An 18,043-nucleotide genomic window follows, 5' to 3' on the forward strand; every position below is an offset into this window, starting at 1 on the left:
GGCTCAAACAAGTCGCTCTGGCAGCCAGACATTAACACGACATTGTCAAGCCTCAGATCAACCCTGTTTCCATGCCATGTCACCTTATGCCAGAAGCAACAGCAGCACAGACTGGTGTGGCACAGAACAGTAGCCTCACACTCACCGTGAGAGAACACGACTAATCCTGGAAAATATCCAGTGTTATCAGGCACCCCAGATGGATGCTAGGTGTTTGCTGCTGCTATGCTCACAAAGCAACGCTGAGGAGCCCTGGAGATTTAAGTAATATTCACAATTTTCTTTTAAAATAGATCTCATGTCTCTTTTAACAAAATATAAGACAGGACACAGGAGCTCATACAACTGATCCAACCCCTCAGCACACAGTATGCAAAACTGGTGTTTTGCTTTAGATTACAGTGAACCTGAGTCCAACAATTTATGTCCAATTTTATGTTGGTGAATAACTAGTAAATTTATCCAGCACTGACAAATGTCTCATGGGTATTGTTACTTCAGTTTTCTCTTATGTCCCTTCCCCTACAGACACCATCTGAGTTCTCCCAAACATGCTGGCCCACTGTGGTCTAACCACTACAGCATTTATCTTGAGCAAGTTTTCAATTTTTCATAGTAACCTGCAACTATGACAGGATTTACTAAAACTGTTTCTCTCTCCATACTCTATTCCCTTGACAAAACAAACACATGCTTCTCAAAAGGCTTTACATCATTATTCAATCATCACCTTTACCAAATTCCTTTGTTTCAGACAGGCTTATGGAACTTCTATGATCAAATTTTATTTTCCCAAGAAATAAGAGTTAGGGCTGGAAGCTGAAGAAATCCTACTACAGTCTGAAAACATACATCATACAACAATTAAAAACCCTCACAACCTCGCTGCATGGGACTGCAGTAGCCATACAGTAACCATAGCTACTCGTTTCAATGAAAATGAAAAGAAATAGCAACGACTAACAAAGAAACCATAAAACACATTACAAAGAGCCATACCAAATCCTGACAGCTAAGAAAACCTTCTTAATGTAAGGGTGAAGAAGATGTGGAAAACAGCCAGTGTTTGGTTTGATTTCCCATGGACATATTTATCTCTTCAGTAACATATTCCAGAAGCATACGTGGGCATCCACTTCAGCACTTTTGGACAGGAAACATAGAGGAGAATTTACCAGCTGTGTATTGCTGTCTGATAAATAACAAAAAATGCGCAAATTTTGTCGTAATCGTGTTATATTCAGGTATGTAAAGTAACACCTCTGGTAGAGAACTTAATGTGAGGAGAATGAAGAAAACAGTTTGTTACAGTCTCGTGAAATCTAGCACAGTGCCAGACTCCATTGCAAATTGACACAAAACATGCCGAGGCTAACATTTTGGCCCAGTGCTGGCAGCCTGCTAGGTGCGTAAAGCAATTGTGACTGGTGACTCTTCCTTGCACCTTGTACACCTACCAAATACGTGCCACACAGAAAAGATCAGCCAATTCCCTCAAATACAACCTGGGAGGTACAGGAGGATTTAGATCTTGTTAATTACTTACTTCCAGGGTAATGGATAATATTTGAATTCTTATTTATGTATGGAACTGATATCATGTTATGAGGCAATGAACCTTTTGTTACAAATAGCAACAGGGCTCCAGAACAGGCCTGCCTTTAAAGTCTGCAAATCTAGGAAAAAGCAATTGTTTATCACCTGGCATTCTCATACAATTTAACTTTTAACTAATGCATAAGTTGTCTCGTGCAACAGAGAACTTTGTGATCAGATAAGATTTTAGATAATATTTTATACGATCAATTCTGGGAAATATTGGAAATCTGGGATACAAGTGTCATTTATTTCAGAACGGTGGGTCTCTACTCCTTTACTGTTCATGCCGCTGGAATAATCCGCAGTGGTACAATGGACCAAGTAATGATCTGGGTTCTGAATGGATGGGAAGTTCCAAAAGTGATGTCAAAAGGCAAAAGGCTCAGAAGCCTAAGTGCCTACACTTAGCTCAAGATTATTATGATTTCAGGAAACAAATTACAGGGCTCACACAAATTAATTATCTTCTTTCTATGCCACAGAGGTATACGGGGAGATATTAATACAGACTTGTAGAACAACTAAGGTTAAAAGGGACCTCTGGCAGTCATACACTCCAACCCACCAACCTTAAGAGCCAATCTCAAAGTTAGATAAGGTTAACTTCTGGCTCATTTTCATTCTTGACAGGAATACCCACATGTTGTAACTTCTGATACTTACTTTTGATGCCCCAAATAGGACCAGAAAGAGGAAGAGATGGGCTTAGAGCCATTACCTTTGCTAGTGACTACATAAGGGGTCTCGATTTTGTTAGCACAAGCGTATCAGATGCTCTTATACATGCCGACTTAAACAATAAACAGTCTTCTACTCTTTCTGTGTATACTATGTTTCTATGTTTATACAAATTATGCAATGTGCTTTTACATGAATAATGGAGATTATTCCTAGAACTTAAAAATTTGTTATTTTCTGAAACCTATAAGAAATAGATGACAGTAAGACATAATGTTCAAGTGACTCCAGCGTCAGAGCTTCAGGCATTAGAATGAATGTGTGTCTCTGTCAGATCTGGCACATTCATAACTTATTTGTAAATTGGGAAGACTGTTTCAAAGCTCCCCCATTCAATGATGAAATCACATTTTCCTGGTAACCCCAAGCATGTCATTTATCTCCATCAGAACAAAGCCTTCAATGAACAATAAAGCAAAGTGTCACCACTTTTCATTAACAAGAAATTTCCTAGTAATCCTGACTCTCCCAATCTACATGTGATATGGATGGGGAAATAAAAAAAAAAAGAAAAGTGAACACATATTAATATGAGCATTATTAAAGAAATACTTGTCATTTTCAAATAAAACAGCTTCGAAAAACGTGATTTAAAAATAAGGACCTGCCCCTCCATTTCTTCTTAGCAACTCTTCTATGTTAAATAACCTTCTGTCTTCAATTTTTTATTGATATCTAAATGCAAATCTTACATTTTTTCAAGATGAGTAATGAATATTAAGTTACATTTACAAGAAATTGACATTTCCTTGAGGTCAGATTTTTTTTCCTTTAGAAAGAAACCACGAAACAATAATAATTTGTCACATTACTTGACTGAAATATGTGCCACTTACACCAAGACGGATCAAGCAGGTGCACTGCTGCATGAAGTACTCCCTCCTGCTATTACTTGCAAGGTAAAATTTATAATGTATCAAGATGAAAATTAGAAGTGGGACTGAACAACCTTACCAAGCTATGGAACTCCAGGGTTGCAGATGTTTAAGTACAGACAAATTCAGAAGAAAGATGATTAAAGTTGCATTTAAACAAAAAGTATTAATCTGCCAAAAGCCAACTGATGCAACCTCATAGAAATATTTTAAATAGCAAGATCCTAGAAAAAAAATTTGTTCAAAACACTGTCTAGACTATGTGAAAGCTTAAAGTATGGTCACAAAGTGACCAACGTAACTGAGTGTACGAATATCTCAGTGCTACATGGGAAATCCCAGCTGGGAGCAAATCAACAATTTGAAGTAGTATAAACTAATGTCTGAGCTGAATTTTAGACAAGGATTTTAGATTAAAAATCTAGACTCAAATATAATTAATATCACATTATATGTATACAGAAAATCTCCTTTATTAAAACTTTAGTAGCATTTATTTCACATATATAAGAAAAGGGAAGGTCATATGCTTCAGAGGCTTCTGGAACACTAGAAACAGTGCAGATAAAAATGTATCAGGAAGCATCATACAGGAAGGGCAGAGGCTGTCCTTAAACACACCCAGGAGAATCCTCCTGATTTATGTGCTTTGCTTTTACACTGAACTAAAAGAACCATGTATATTATATTCCCAGCTAAAAAAAAAACCACCAAACAACCCAAAACCTAAGTACTATTTCAATCAATGTATAAACTGCTTGCTTTCAACACATTGCTGTTAGCTTTCGATTAATTTTCACCTCTAGTATACTAATTGTTGAGTCCCTTAACTGGCTGATTAGAATCCAATACAAAGCGTATGACGGAGTCCTTTTGAGCAAATTCTTCAGCTTTCAGAAAAAGAAATTATGTTGAAACAGCTGCTAGAGTATGTTTAGTACTCAGTCGACTCATTTACACCTTGTGCATGTTGTGTGTGTTTAGCCCAGATTAATTATACGCAGTGCCTCTTAGCAGGGTCACTCAGGGAAGCGCAGCCCGTGCGGCAGTCCAGATTCACAGCCCTTTGTCTTCACTTGCACGTGCATTTTGGAGCGATAAACACCTGCTCGCGCTGCCTCTCGTGAACCTTTGCATGGTATGAACAACACGTAGCAAAGACAATGACAAAACAGTGTGAATGCAGTGGATTTTACGAGGTCTGCATAAACAATTCATAAAGTACATGCACCTCTTGATTATTTCAAAATGTACATTCACTAGAAACGCGACTTACTCTTCCTTTAGTAGAATTTATTTTTCATGTCAGGGTGTTTACAATCTTTTGGATACTAAGATGATGTGGTTTTCAACTAAGAAAAAAGTGCCCACCTGCGACAGGCATTCCAGCAACGACAGGGTGGCATGAGCTTACCACAGATATTATTTTCCTCCAACCTCCAACAAAGTACCTGCTGAACAGCGCAATTTACTTGAAAACTACATTTTTATAATATTGATCAAAGAACACATCAGGAATGTTAAGACCTTGGAAAACTCTCTTTCTCAACTACTCTGCCCTCTTTAGTAAGGATACTCAGCTCTTGTCATTGCTTCTCTCGCTCCTCACTAGACAAACTCTCCAGAGTATCTGTTACTATATAGATGATGAATTTCTACACATAAAGTGTCTCTAGCTATGCTATTGCTACAGTGCAACACACTTCAGTGTATTTTTTCTCCCCCCAGTTTCTGGACATATATCCTTTTTCATAACAGAATAAAAACTTTAGGTTTGTATCTTTAAGTTACACAGAAAAAACAGTTCAAAACCAATATAATTTTACAGAGTCTTTAATCATACCTTCTGATGTAACATACTTCAGAAGTGATTTACCTTTAAGCTGACAGGTTCAAGCATTACTTTAAGAAAATAATGATTAAGAATTAACCGTGCAGGGAACCACAGCCACGTGTTTGCTGACAGTTGTGAGGGTCTGCTTGAGAGAGGCACTGCCTGGACGAGAGCTGAGCTTTGCTGAGTGAACACCCAGCTACAAGATAACACGGGGGAATCTAAAAATGCAAGGTGAAATTGAAAAAAATTAACCCTGACTTTTGACAACTGGAGCTCACTGAGATATGGATTATGAAATCAAATTGTTTATTTTTAGCCAACATCCCTCAAAATGAAACGTAACTTCGTTACCTTGTCATGTCACAGGCAGTTGTCACATAGGAGACACAGAGGAAAAAGGGACATGCCGTTACTTTGGACCAAAGAGCAAAAGCTGACAGAGATTAAGTTCAAATATTATTCTGGGAATTCAGAAAGTGGTAAATTCTGTATGTTTTTCTATCAGAAATAAATGAAGAATGGAACTCATTGCATGTACCTATAAAACAAAATTGGAATTATATTACGTGTTCGCCTCCAACGAAACCAAGCAGTGATCTGTCATTCTTCTATGAAGTGATACCACTTCAAGAGTACTACCTGCATGTTCCACTCTAAGCAGGCAAGGGAAAGACAGTTGTTCTAGTCACAGGTTCACACAGTACGTCCAAATATCAGACTAGTGTTAAAAAAATTAAATAACATGTTATGCTGTTTGTAGAATCTTACTTTCCTGTGAACACAGAAAAGGCTCAGAAGGAGTTGCACCGCAGTGCAACAGATGATAGATGGATATTAAGACAAGGACATAAGGCTATTGAAGTCCTGTACATTACAGTAAGCAAGACGAAAAGACCTTCTATACATGACACTTCAGAAAACGCAGGGGCTGAGATGTTACTCTGAACAGATTCATGTTATTAAATGCAAATTATTATTCACGAATGAATTTTGCATTTAAATAAGCTTTGTCTCCTGTCATTACACGACCTATAATCTTTCAACTGTGAAAACATTCATTGGCTCTGCTCCTTCAGCTTCACAACGGCTGCAAATTTAAGTAGCCTAAGAATAGGAAGGTTTGAAGAAATAATTTTGTCTACTACCCAATAAGAAACTGTGTGTCATTTGTTAGAGGCCTCTTAAATTAAATAAATTCGATTAGGAGGTCTAACTAAGCAAATGGGAAAGTACAACCAAAGCATTTAAAGTTGGATAGGAAAAGTTATCCAGACTTGACTTCTCTCATATTTTGCTGTTACAAGTGTAAAAGACACATATTGTGGATACCTGAAGCGCTCAAAATTTTCTAATTTTACATAGTAGGAACCTTGTAGAAAATGTGTTTTTTTGGGTGGTTTTTTTTGTTTCAGGCTTGTTTGTTTGTTTTGTTTGTAGGGGGTTTTTTTGTTTGTTCTGGATTTTTTGAAGACAATGTCAATAGCTAATTAAAATCTAGTCCAATAACACTGACAGTAACACCAGAATACTTGTAGGAATAATCAGTTTTTGAACACAGTATCTACAGTTCTGATGATACAGACTAAACCACACATGCTGCACTTTGGGAGTGCAGGTTTAAACATATTTCTAGCCTGCTTATGTTGATGCCAAGAGACTTACACTTGGTCAGTATAAATTTATGGCAGATATGGGAAAAATAAAAGGAGAGTAGGTCACTATGTCAAGAGAAGCAGCAGAGTGCTCTGCCCTGCATTACTCCCTTGAGGGATGCCTGCTGTATTGGGTAGGGCAATTCTGAAACTTACAGCACCTTAATGACGACACCTTCATCGAAGCCCTTATAATTCCAGAAAACAGCTAATCACAAAGGACTTATATTATGTTGTGGGGGCTTTTTCCCTACATGTATCTTTTAAACCTATAGAATATATATAAATAATAATTTCCCATAGAATCCTGTGCTTACATTCCTCCTCAAAGAGGCTTAATAACTCCTCGCGTCAACAGGGCCTGAAATAAACAATTCCAATCTTTATTTAGTTTGTTTTTAGCAGTTTTACTGTAAACCCATTAAAAGCATGTTATTAAAAACACAGCACAATCTTCCAGAGGTTGAACACATCCTACATTCCAGTGCTCTGTCTAGCCAAGGTGTATAATCTTAAATTTAGGTGAGTAATTATTAATAAAATTCTATGACTGCAACTAGCTGGGCTGGCTAAGTCATAGCAAATGAGAAGTCAAGTCTTTACAACACACTCTATGGAGGAAGAGAAAAAGGCACATTTCAGAAATGACAATTTCTCAAGATCCACAATGTAATAGAAAATGCATGATAAGAGACAACGCTTCAAAGGGATCTTGAAAAAGTCTGAGTACCTAATACACACAGAATCATAGAATGGTTCGGGTTGGAAGGGACCTTAAAGATCACCTAGTTCCAACCCCCTGCCCTGGGCAGGGACACCTCCCACTAGACCAGGCTGCTCAAAGCCCCGTCCAGCCTGGTCTTGAACACCTCCAGCGATGGGGCATCAACAACTTCCCTGGGCAACCTGTTCCAGTGCCTCACCACCCTCACAGTAAAGAATTTTTTTCCTGATATCCAATCTAAATCTACCCTCTCTCAACTTGAGGCCGTTACCCCATGTCCTATCGTAACACTCCCTGATAATGAGTCCCTCCCCATCCTTCCTGTAGGCCCCCTTTAGGTACTGGAAGGCTGCTCTACGGTCTCCTCGGAGCCTTCTCTTCTCCAGGCTGAACAACCCCAACTCTCTCAGCCTGTCCTCACAGCAGAGGGACTCCAGCCCTCGGATCATCTTTGTGGCCTCCGCTGGACCCGCTCCAACAGCTCCGTGTCCTTCTTGTGCTGAGGACTCCAGAGCCGGAGGCAGCACTGCAGGTGGGATCTCACGAGAGTGGAGTAGAGGGGGAGAATCACCTCCCTCAACCTGCTGTCCATGCTTCTGATGCAGCCCAGGATACCATTGGCTTTCTGGGCTGCTAGTGCACACTGATGGCTCATGTTTTGCCTCTCGTCCACCAGCACCCCCAAGCCCTTCTCCTCAGGGCTGCTCTCAAGCCATTCTCCGCCCAACCTGTATTTGTGCCTGGGATTGCCATGACCCAGGTGCAGGACCGTGCACTTGGCCTGGTTGAACTTCATGAGGTTCGTACAGGCCCACCTCTCAAGCCTGTCCAGGTCCCTCTGGATGGCATCCCTGCCCTCCAGCGTGTTGAACATGCCACACAGCTTGGTGTTGTCAGCAAACTTGCTGAGGGTGCACTCGATCTCACTGTCCATGTCACTGACAAAGATGTTAAACAGCACTGGTCCCAGTACTGACCCCTGAATACCATCCAATTTTTCTAGAAAAACTTGTATTTAACAGGAATTCCAGATGAGATTTCCTGGAATTCTAACCCTCAGGTCAACGTTAGAAAGAAGTATGAATATTGAAGTAGACATTTCTATAGTGAGAATAACAAAGGTAAAAGAAGGGTATTATTTCTAATTGTTGATTTGATCATCATGTAAAATAACGCTCAGAAGTATGACCTGGTCAAGGAACCAAATTTAGAACTGCATTCAAATTAATTAAAAGCAGACTAAGGAATTTGACTAAGTACCCATGTTTAGCATACAAATTTTAAAATATATTTTTCTAAATTAATTTGACAAGGGAAACAGAGGTAGAACCATTCTATGATTATGCCGCCTCCATCCTGTTAACATAAAGTCTCTAAATTTTCTAAGAAAACACTTTAAAATTTACTTGGAAGCCTCAATACCTCAAATTCAGTCCTTTTATATTGTTACAGGAAAGCTAAATCCTGGAGGAATGATCACATCAGGAAGGTCTGAGACTATAGCAACGTCTGGACCCCAATAACCTCCTCCAACAAACTGATCACAGAAATATTCTAGCTCTTTATCAATCCAAATACTTCTTCCAATCTCAACTTCTCACTCCAGGAGAGCTAATCCATTGTAAAATCCCAGTGAACTACTGAACTTCATAACTAAAATGCAAAGTTAAAATATCCCCAATCAAAGCAGCTACAAACCAAATGCTCCAGCTCAGGAATGATTTAATTTAAAATCTGTGAAGATAAACAGCAGCAGCTGTTTTTAAATAACATTTCTTAATTTATATAAAGCAACTCAACTGCTTAGATTTTACTGATTTCAAATTTTGTCTATATGAATCTCCTCCACATCTATTTAGTGTATCTGTGTACTCACACTTAGGGATATTTCTGTCCTTTCCCATTACTTCATATTTAACTTCGAGACACTTTGATTTCTACAAATACCAGAGATTTAAAAGGACATATCTGAAAAAGCACAGTAAAGGAAAGCAAATACCATTTAAATTTTTTGTAATAATTAATATTTGCAGTACTTTTAATATTACTATTACTTTATTACTTAACTAGTAGTACTGACCACTCTGAGAAGCACACATGCCTGAAATGACATCGCTTCCTGACGCTGCAGACTTGACCTACTCTGAACCACCTAAAAGGGAATGTCAATGATGCGTATCACAGAAGCAACTTAGAAAAAGAAAAAATCAATACAATACATGTCAATCCTATCTATCTTCCTTAGATTCACCTAAATCTAGCTGAAACACACCTTCCTTATTTAAATTCTGCCTCTGTTTGCAGAATTTGAATCCTTTAGCCTTTGTTAAGTGTAGCAGTACTGCACAGTCATGGTAGTTCTGGTCTTCATTTCCCGGTTTAGTCTTAATTTCTTCCTGTATTCAAGGGAATGGTGATACAAGCCCTAGACTTAAGCTATAAAAATGCAGGTGTATTGAATATTGCCTTTAAGATACGGAGCTTGCAATTTTTTACAAAAGTAACTTTTGATTAGATGTAACGTTCAGAAACAACGAAGCTCGTTCTGCGTTACAGCTATGAAATGAAAGATCCAAACCCCAGCGCCAAGAGAAGACAACAGTGAGAAGCTTGACTGCAAGTGCCCTTCCATTACTTTTGACAAGGCTTTCTAAAAAGAGATTGTGGCCTGACTGTGGCTGAAAGAAGAGATGCTTTTTATTACTCTGAATGTGTCAGTTCTGGTAACTAAACCAGGCACTTGGTAACTTAGAACACGTGGCTGTTTAGTCTGTACTGTCAGGGAGGCTGCACAAGGTGGTTTTACTATTGAAAAGAAGCACCAATATACACTCCCCCAAATTATGATACTATCACACAATACACAAAGTCAAATTTCAGAATCAAAAATCAGAGGCAACATCTAAAATTAATCCTGAGAATTGCCAAGCATCCTTCGAGTGCAAATAGGAGGGAGGGCAGCAGGATAGTTTTGCCCTAAAAATGAATATATTACAGAGCTCAAAGGCGGCTGAAGATTTTGCAGGCTAGATGGGTAACAGATGAAGATTTCCGGTATCTAAAGAGGAAGAAGCCACCTCGTTTTTTTTTTTTCCTAGTTGCAGATCATTTAGTGTTCCAAAATACACTCAGATTTCCCAATTCCACATGCTATTTAATCAAATAAAGATCACTCTTTATTTAAAAAAAGAAAAGATTATGTCATTAAGTTTTAGCAAGTCCTTTCGGAGGCCTCCTGGCATTAACACCACGTTCAATATTTTCATTAATCAGGGCCAGGTAGTTGAAGCCACGTGGGATTTGAGGCACTGTACCCAAGTACAATCAAGCATGGCCAGATTCTGACCATATACGCTACAGATAAACTTGTCTCTGAAGCACACTCACTCTACTGAACCATCACGCAAAACCTAAAAAATGATATCGGGATCAAATAATGACTCCTAACAATCTTGTGTAAGGAAATAAATTTTGAAGAAGCATGAAAACATATTACCAGATACGTCCATAAGTCTTACTGGCAAGAGAAATACTGTAACCATTGTTGAAAATACTGAACTCGCGTATCCCAGTAAGGAAGCGGATATCAAGAATTGTGCTGTTTAAGTCTCAGATATTCACCTCTTCTTATTATGCCAAGCACATTTAACGCTTAGGATACAGTAATCCCATCCACTGTCTACATTTCTATCAAAATGCTTGGCCTTCCACTGACAACTTCTGAATGTAGTTACGCATCTTCAATGTACAAATCTTTAATACAGGGAAAAGTTTGCAAATATCATAGTTTAAAATATTTTCTGTCATTATTTCCTCATTGCTTCTCCATATTAAAAAATACAGTGTAATCAATTTTGGTTTACTTACTATTCCAGCATTAGATACTATAAAAATTTATCCCAGATGCAGATCCAGGTTGGATTAAAGCACATCATATTTCCAATTCACAATCTAAACAAAAGAAAATGTTTAGAAGACCAAGCTACAGATATTCACAAAGAAAGCACTAGTCAGGCTCTCTCCACTTTTACCCTAGCAGTGAATATAAGTAAACCTTAACTAAGGCAGTATGGCACTAGTATAGAAAAAACGTATATAATTTGTTTTTTTTTAAAATCAGTTCTTGTCTCCCTCCTTTTTCAAGTTTCACAGCATGCATATGGATATGAATAAGTAAGGGATTCTTCACCCTAACTTCGTGCACAGCAGCTTGAGAAATGTTTCAGATTAACATAAATGATAATACACATACATAAGGCTGTCTTTCAAAGAGGTTTGATAATTCGTCGATGCAATGTTTACACAGATCAGGTCAAGTCAAAAGGTTTGTAATATATGTATTTAACTTACGTAAATCTGTTTATCAGTGCTAAGGAACACGGGACGACTTCAAATGCTCACTATCCAATAAACGCGGTACACATTTAGTGCAACTTGCATCAATTCTCATTCCAATTTTTAATTAGTATGAAACAGAATTCCTCTTAAAATTGTTTATATTATGGTTTTTCCCAGAAGTAATTTTCTGTTTATATTGTATACAAGTTTACTTGCATAACTTGACAAAACTTTTTGTGAAACCATAATAGGGGGACAAGGATTTCATACCATTAAACAGAACTTGGTAGAAGGAAGGGATGACACTGAATTTCTTTTTACTTAAGATTTTTTAAGTTTTAGACGGAGTCTGAATTGATGTCACTATGCAGTCCGTCCTGTTTTTTCACCTACTAGAGAATAAAGTAGCGAAAGTTTTGTTATTTTCCCTAAGGTTTCCAATCCATGGCTTTAATTAAAATTAAATATCCACCCATCCATATGGAGATCCAGATATTTAGGTTTTTTGATTTATTAAAATCTACTTATACTGGTAACAGCATAGGGACATATGATCTGGCACGCTAAACACAGATTTAACAGCGTAATTACTTGGACTTTGTATAGTGGATCGTTACATTAATGCCTCTGCAGTCAAGTGCTAAATCGGAATTCCCACAACAAAGACTCCTCATCGCTGACCCAGAAGGAAAAGGCAGGACATGCTGGGGTAATTTGGGAAGAGACTGCTCTTCAGGAACGCAGGAGAGGAATATTCAAACCACAACAGGACTACTGAGCTCTACCAAAAAGGAAGACAACGTGCCACAACACAAACCACCATGAATTATATCTTTCTCTGAATAACCCAGGGACACCAGACAACTACATCTTGTCCTAACAGCCTTTCTTGGGAGGAAAGATAGCTTCACAGAGCTTTCCAGGATAAAAACATACTCTATAAAAGTAAACAACTCTGCACGTACATAGAATTTCTTGTCCAGTATTCAACTGGAACTTGAAATAAACTTGAAATAAACTTCATGATTTTGTTCTGCAGTTGCAATGAGGGCACTGTACATTATGCTCCTTTAAATACTTTCTCCCATGTAAACAAATATGACACTAATTCCACACGGCACCTGAACCTGCTCTGTCTTCACAGCTCCAGAGTCACGGACGTGAGAGAAAACAGGCTTGCTTAGAGGACTAAGATTTTTGCTTTGGCAAAAAAGCTAGATGAGAAGTTTTCCATGATAACCGTGTAATTTGAAAAAATAAATATATGTTTAACATTTTTGATGCAATAATAAATTGCATTAAAATAATAATAATAATAAAAGACATCAACAGAGGTATATATTTTGTAAATTCCTCTTAGTAGTTTAGAATTTCCTTCAATTTCCTGAAAAAGTTTAATTATTATTTTCCCTAAACTTACGTCCACATTTAATCACCCAAAATGCACCTCTACCACACAGCAGATGTGTCATTAACTATTTCTGAAAAAAAGTGAAATAAAATCACCCAGCGTGAGAATACTATGGAATAAGTCAACACAAGCAGATGGTGTTTATTTTGTCACTGCTTGTGTTAAAAATTACCACCTATTTCATCAGTTTCTTTAAGGTAGAAGCTTAATGTAAAAAGTGGAAAAGCTATTTTTTATAATCTGTCACAGAACTCCTTAAAATATAAGTTCTTATTTTCATGGCTTCCAGTTTTCTAGGACATGGTGCAATACACAGGAGATCGGTTTGTATAAATCTGACATGATCGAGTATTTTGCTAGCAGCTCAGTCTTTCAACAGGCAATCTGTTTTGATTCTCAAGCAAATTTGCAAATTCTATAGTTCAAATACCGGTGTTTTCAAGACAAATTCTGTAACAAGTGTTAAGTCTGCTCCTAAGAGAGGCACCTGGTAGAACTGTCAGCTTGTTTTCTTCTAGGAACCAGTATGCAAGAGCGTTTTACTTCCCCCTCAGAATTTCCAACATTCTCATTATTTTATCACCCAGTTTTGGCTTTGCGGTTTACATTCTCTGGTTGATTGTTTCTTAACAAAACAGTATGTTGCATGAAGAGCAATTGTACAACCTGGACTTAAAGAAATCATGGCTAAAATCCCATGACAAAATCAGGTTTTGCTCATGTATTTTTGAAATAATTTCCATTAAAATGGAAACACAAAAAAACCTCCCTGAAAAGCAAACCCATATAATCCTCAGTAAGGCAAATCCACATCGAAAACGGCAAAGTGAGCTGAATTCCTCCCTAATTTGATTTAAACAGAATTATTATAAACGCTAGCCACAGTAACCATACACAGTATTTAAATACAACTTTCAACTTATTTATATCTGAAGACTACTGGACATCAGTCTACCATTCTCACTGATGATTTTAAATGTCATGCCATAAAGAGATCATCCTCCTAAATCAAATCCCCATACAACCAGTTGCATTTTGTATCTAAATGACGTAAGTATAGGATAAAATCCAATCCATTTGCTTCCCTTGGAAAGGCATAACAGTTTTAAACTGAAAGAGGGGAGATTTACATTAGACATCAGGAAGAAATTCTTTACCCTGAGGGTGGTGAGCCCCCGGCCCAGGTTGCCCAGAGAAGCTGTGGCTGCCCCATCCCTGGAGGGGTTCAAGGCCAGGTTGGACAGGGCTTGGAGCAACCTGGGCTGGTGGGAGGTGTCCCTGCCCAGGGCAGGGGGTGGCACTGGCCGGGCTTTAAGGTCCCTTCCCTCCCCCCCCAAACCATTCTGTGATTCTGTCTTCATTAAATTACAGTTCAATTGATAACATTCAAAAATTACTTTAAGAACTTATTTGCACACCACAGATTACCACAGATCGTTGAGATAGTTGTATGCTTGCTGCAACAACATATCAAATACATAGCTTATTAGCTATATCCATTCAAATCTCCTTTTGGTATTGACAGGATTATACATTAATTCATAGACTATGGACTCCACTGCAATGTTCAGATTTGTACGTTACACTATCTGAATGCTTTAAAAGCCTCACTTAATGATTTTGATATATCTCTGAGCTTCTGTTGTATTATTTTACAGCTATAAAAAGAAACTCAGGGTGGTTTTGTTCCTTTGTTTGGCTGGTTTTGTTTTTAATTCTGAATGCTTAGTATGAGATAGATTTCAGATATTTTAGGTTTTGGGTTTTTTTTGTTTTTTTTTTAAATCAAGAATTCTTCTCCCAAAAAAGGAGAAGTCAGAAAAGGTGAGATTTAGGTCTATCCAAATACCGGGTAGAGGAGATAGAGGAAATTATTTTCCTGTAGGACACTTTTATCCTTTTTCCTTCCAGAGTCGGAACATGGATCCAAGAACAGTCCTTATGCCCGTATTTCTGAAGCACTGACCATTATAATATCCATGTTCAGCGCTTAACCTCCCTTTTTCCCATTACCTCTTGGTCTGCACCAGCAGCATCTTCCTCCTTCAGCAAAGCAGAGGCCGAATAGATCAAGAAACCTAACATTTTATTAGAACACAGCAAAGCAATCCACCCACTAAATGAGCACGCTCGTTAGCTGGGTACCTTCAGAATGAAGTCTGAGGGCTCTACTTAGGGTGATACAAAGAGTCCTCTTCTGTTGACACAACATGCACACTGAAAGCTTCGCAATGCTATTTGGATGTATTCTCATCCAGCTGAGGCTTTAAACCAAGGTTAGTGCCATCTGTCTGGTTTTGGCAGCATCCAGATAGATGTAAAAAAATCCTATGGCACTTTTTAAAAGGAACAGAGATAAAGCTTGGTTAATAATTCCCTTGAATTATAACACGACAGATTTGGCTGACATCAGTGCCAGACAGCACATCTGAGTCTGTAAGCACACAGCACCTTTCTTACCACATTTAGACCATGCAACAAACCATTTTACTAGTGATATCAGATTTAGTATGTCCAAGTAATCAGAATCATAAAAGTCATAAGTACTAATCTATTGCTTGTCTCAGTTCAATGTCAAGCCAGAGGTGAGAACTAATACTACCGTCAAATATTTTTGAGTTGCCATATAGTTATTAATGGTCTTTATTCTCATGGTCCTCTTAATTTCCAGAGCCCTGAACAAACACAATACCAAAAAATTAAAGGCAATATATAAATCAAATTTTTTTGAATGGGGAAGGGTATCAGGTTGTCGGGGAAAGAACTAAACCAAAGAGAAACAGTATTGGATGAAAGGCCTCAACGCTTCAAATGAGAAATTACATTGTTCAGATGGATGCAATTTGTAGGGCAGAACATTTCTGTGATCCTAGAAAATGCACTGAAGTATTATTCTTTGAGATTTAGTATGGCCTAAATAGCATAACCCATTCATTTTACCTGTGCCAAAATCCCTTCTGCAACACCAATAATCATCACTGGTTCAGAAATGCAGAGACATATACAGGATCATTTCCATTCCTTATTAATTTCACCTTTTTTACCAACCATACACATGCCACCTTGGGCAATTTTTAGTATTATATACCAGCATAATAGAAATTTAATGGGTCTACGAAATGCTCTGGCTCCCACTCTTTTAAAGAGGCATGGAAATACAAAAACCAGTCCGTATCTCCGGTTTGAAAACACACTGAGAATTCTTGGGCTGCATTAACTACAAAATGGTCACAGATGCCCAGTACTTTCCAGAATTTCATATAAGAAGCTGTCCCAGTATTTCCTCAGACACTGTTTGAGATTCAAAGCATAATGCCATTCACTAGTTTTTACCAACAATCAAACAATTATGGAAAGAAGTATATCAGAAAATCAAATTTGGGGTGATGAGAAAACCTGGTTATATATCTCATTTAAATATTCAGCAAGCAGAATATTATTCCTGGTTAGGGCCCTAATTTTGCAAAGCGTTTACTTAAGTGCTTAAATGAAAAGCCCAAATGGGAAGGTATCTTTCACGTATGTACTAGGTCATGGTCACAATGGAAGAAAAGAAAAAAATATCAAAATATATCTTTCATCTCATTAGGCAGTCAAATACAAGGTAAAAATTCCAGTGTTGAGGACAAAAGACTTTATGAAAAATGGCCCCTGCTAAATTACTGGGCACATACTGATACTCTAGTTAGTACAAGTGTACAGATCCAATGAATGAAAACCATTTTTTTGAATTCAAGAAATATCAAGAGGAAGATGTCACTGAATCATTATTCTTGATTGTATTAAAATCCCTTAAGATGTCTTTGGATTTATATTACTACAGCTTGTTATTTTTTTCTTTTGTTAAAAAGTACACTGCTAACTTTTTTCCAAACATCCTCCTCTTCCCAAAGGAGTTTTGCTCGCAGTGAGACAAAAGGGGTGGGGGGGCCAGTAGTGGTACTTTAAAAAAAAAAAAAAAAAAATTGTCTATCAAGGAGGTGATTCCCTGATTTTGCACAGCCCCTTAGATCCAAAACTTCAGTCACACACCACATGTGTCAGACTGAATCTGAAACTCTTAGATCAGAAAAATTCAAATCAAGACTAAAGATGGACAGAGCTATCACTAAATCTTTCATTAGAAAGTCAAATTTAAGAATTGCTGAAGAAATACGTATCATATGCAAGCTTTTACCAGCGCGATAAAACATACGTAATTGCCTTTGTGAAACTACTGCTAGATACAGGTACTATATTGTTTTTAAGTTATGTTTGCGTGTACCCAGATCTGGCATCTCTTACTTGTCTTAGCTCTCTTTCTCTCCATGTAACGAGCCCTGTCCTGTGAAGCAACGTCAGCTTAGGGAAAACACAGCTTACTTCACCACCCACTGAAGACTCCCAACAAAACCCCCACCCATACTTATACTTGGTTCAATCAGATCAGGAAGGTAATATTCAACACTTAAAAAAAAAAAAGGCAGTAAAGAGAGATCGGGTTTACTCAACAGAATATAAATACCCAGGAAAAAAATAAAAACACCACACAACCCCCCCCCACAATACATAACAAGCAGAACATGAACAGAACTAGATTAATCATTGCAAAACTCACAAATTCTAAACTAGGTTCTAAGTTTACAAGGCATACAGTTTAAGCAAGATAAAAACCTTACGTATTAGAGAGTTCTTTGTCTCAGCCAGCTGCTGCCAGCTTGTCTGTCTGTCTTTCAATTTCTCAGAAAGGTGTGTGTGAAAATCTAAATGAAATAAAACAAATACATTTTAGAGATGGCTCTTTTCCTCCTTTTCTTCCATTCCATTCACCTGTGATGCAATACAGCCAAAGAATATTTCACCTCCTCCCACCCAAAGCATTCTTGAGTA

General features: G+C 37.8%; 1 protein-coding gene across 5 annotated transcripts in view; it reads right to left on the bottom strand.

The window, feature by feature from the left end:
- The window catches only part of TENM2 (teneurin transmembrane protein 2), a 1,449,326-nt gene that overhangs the window by 292,342 nt on the left and 1,138,941 nt on the right, over nucleotides 1-18,043 (bottom strand). For 3 of the 5 annotated variants that reach the window (XM_074604292.1, XM_074604291.1, XM_074604294.1), the window contains one exon: nucleotides 17,833-17,916. The exons of the other annotated variants lie outside the window; for them this stretch is intronic. In XM_074604292.1, coding sequence (XP_074460393.1) covers nucleotides 17,833-17,916 — 84 coding nt within the window. The remainder of the gene's footprint in view (nucleotides 1-17,832; nucleotides 17,917-18,043) is intronic. 5 annotated transcript variants of the gene reach the window in all.

This window comes from Larus michahellis, chromosome 11, assembly GCF_964199755.1.
Source record: "Larus michahellis chromosome 11, bLarMic1.1, whole genome shotgun sequence".
NCBI classification, from domain to species: Eukaryota; Metazoa; Chordata; class Aves; order Charadriiformes; family Laridae; genus Larus; species Larus michahellis.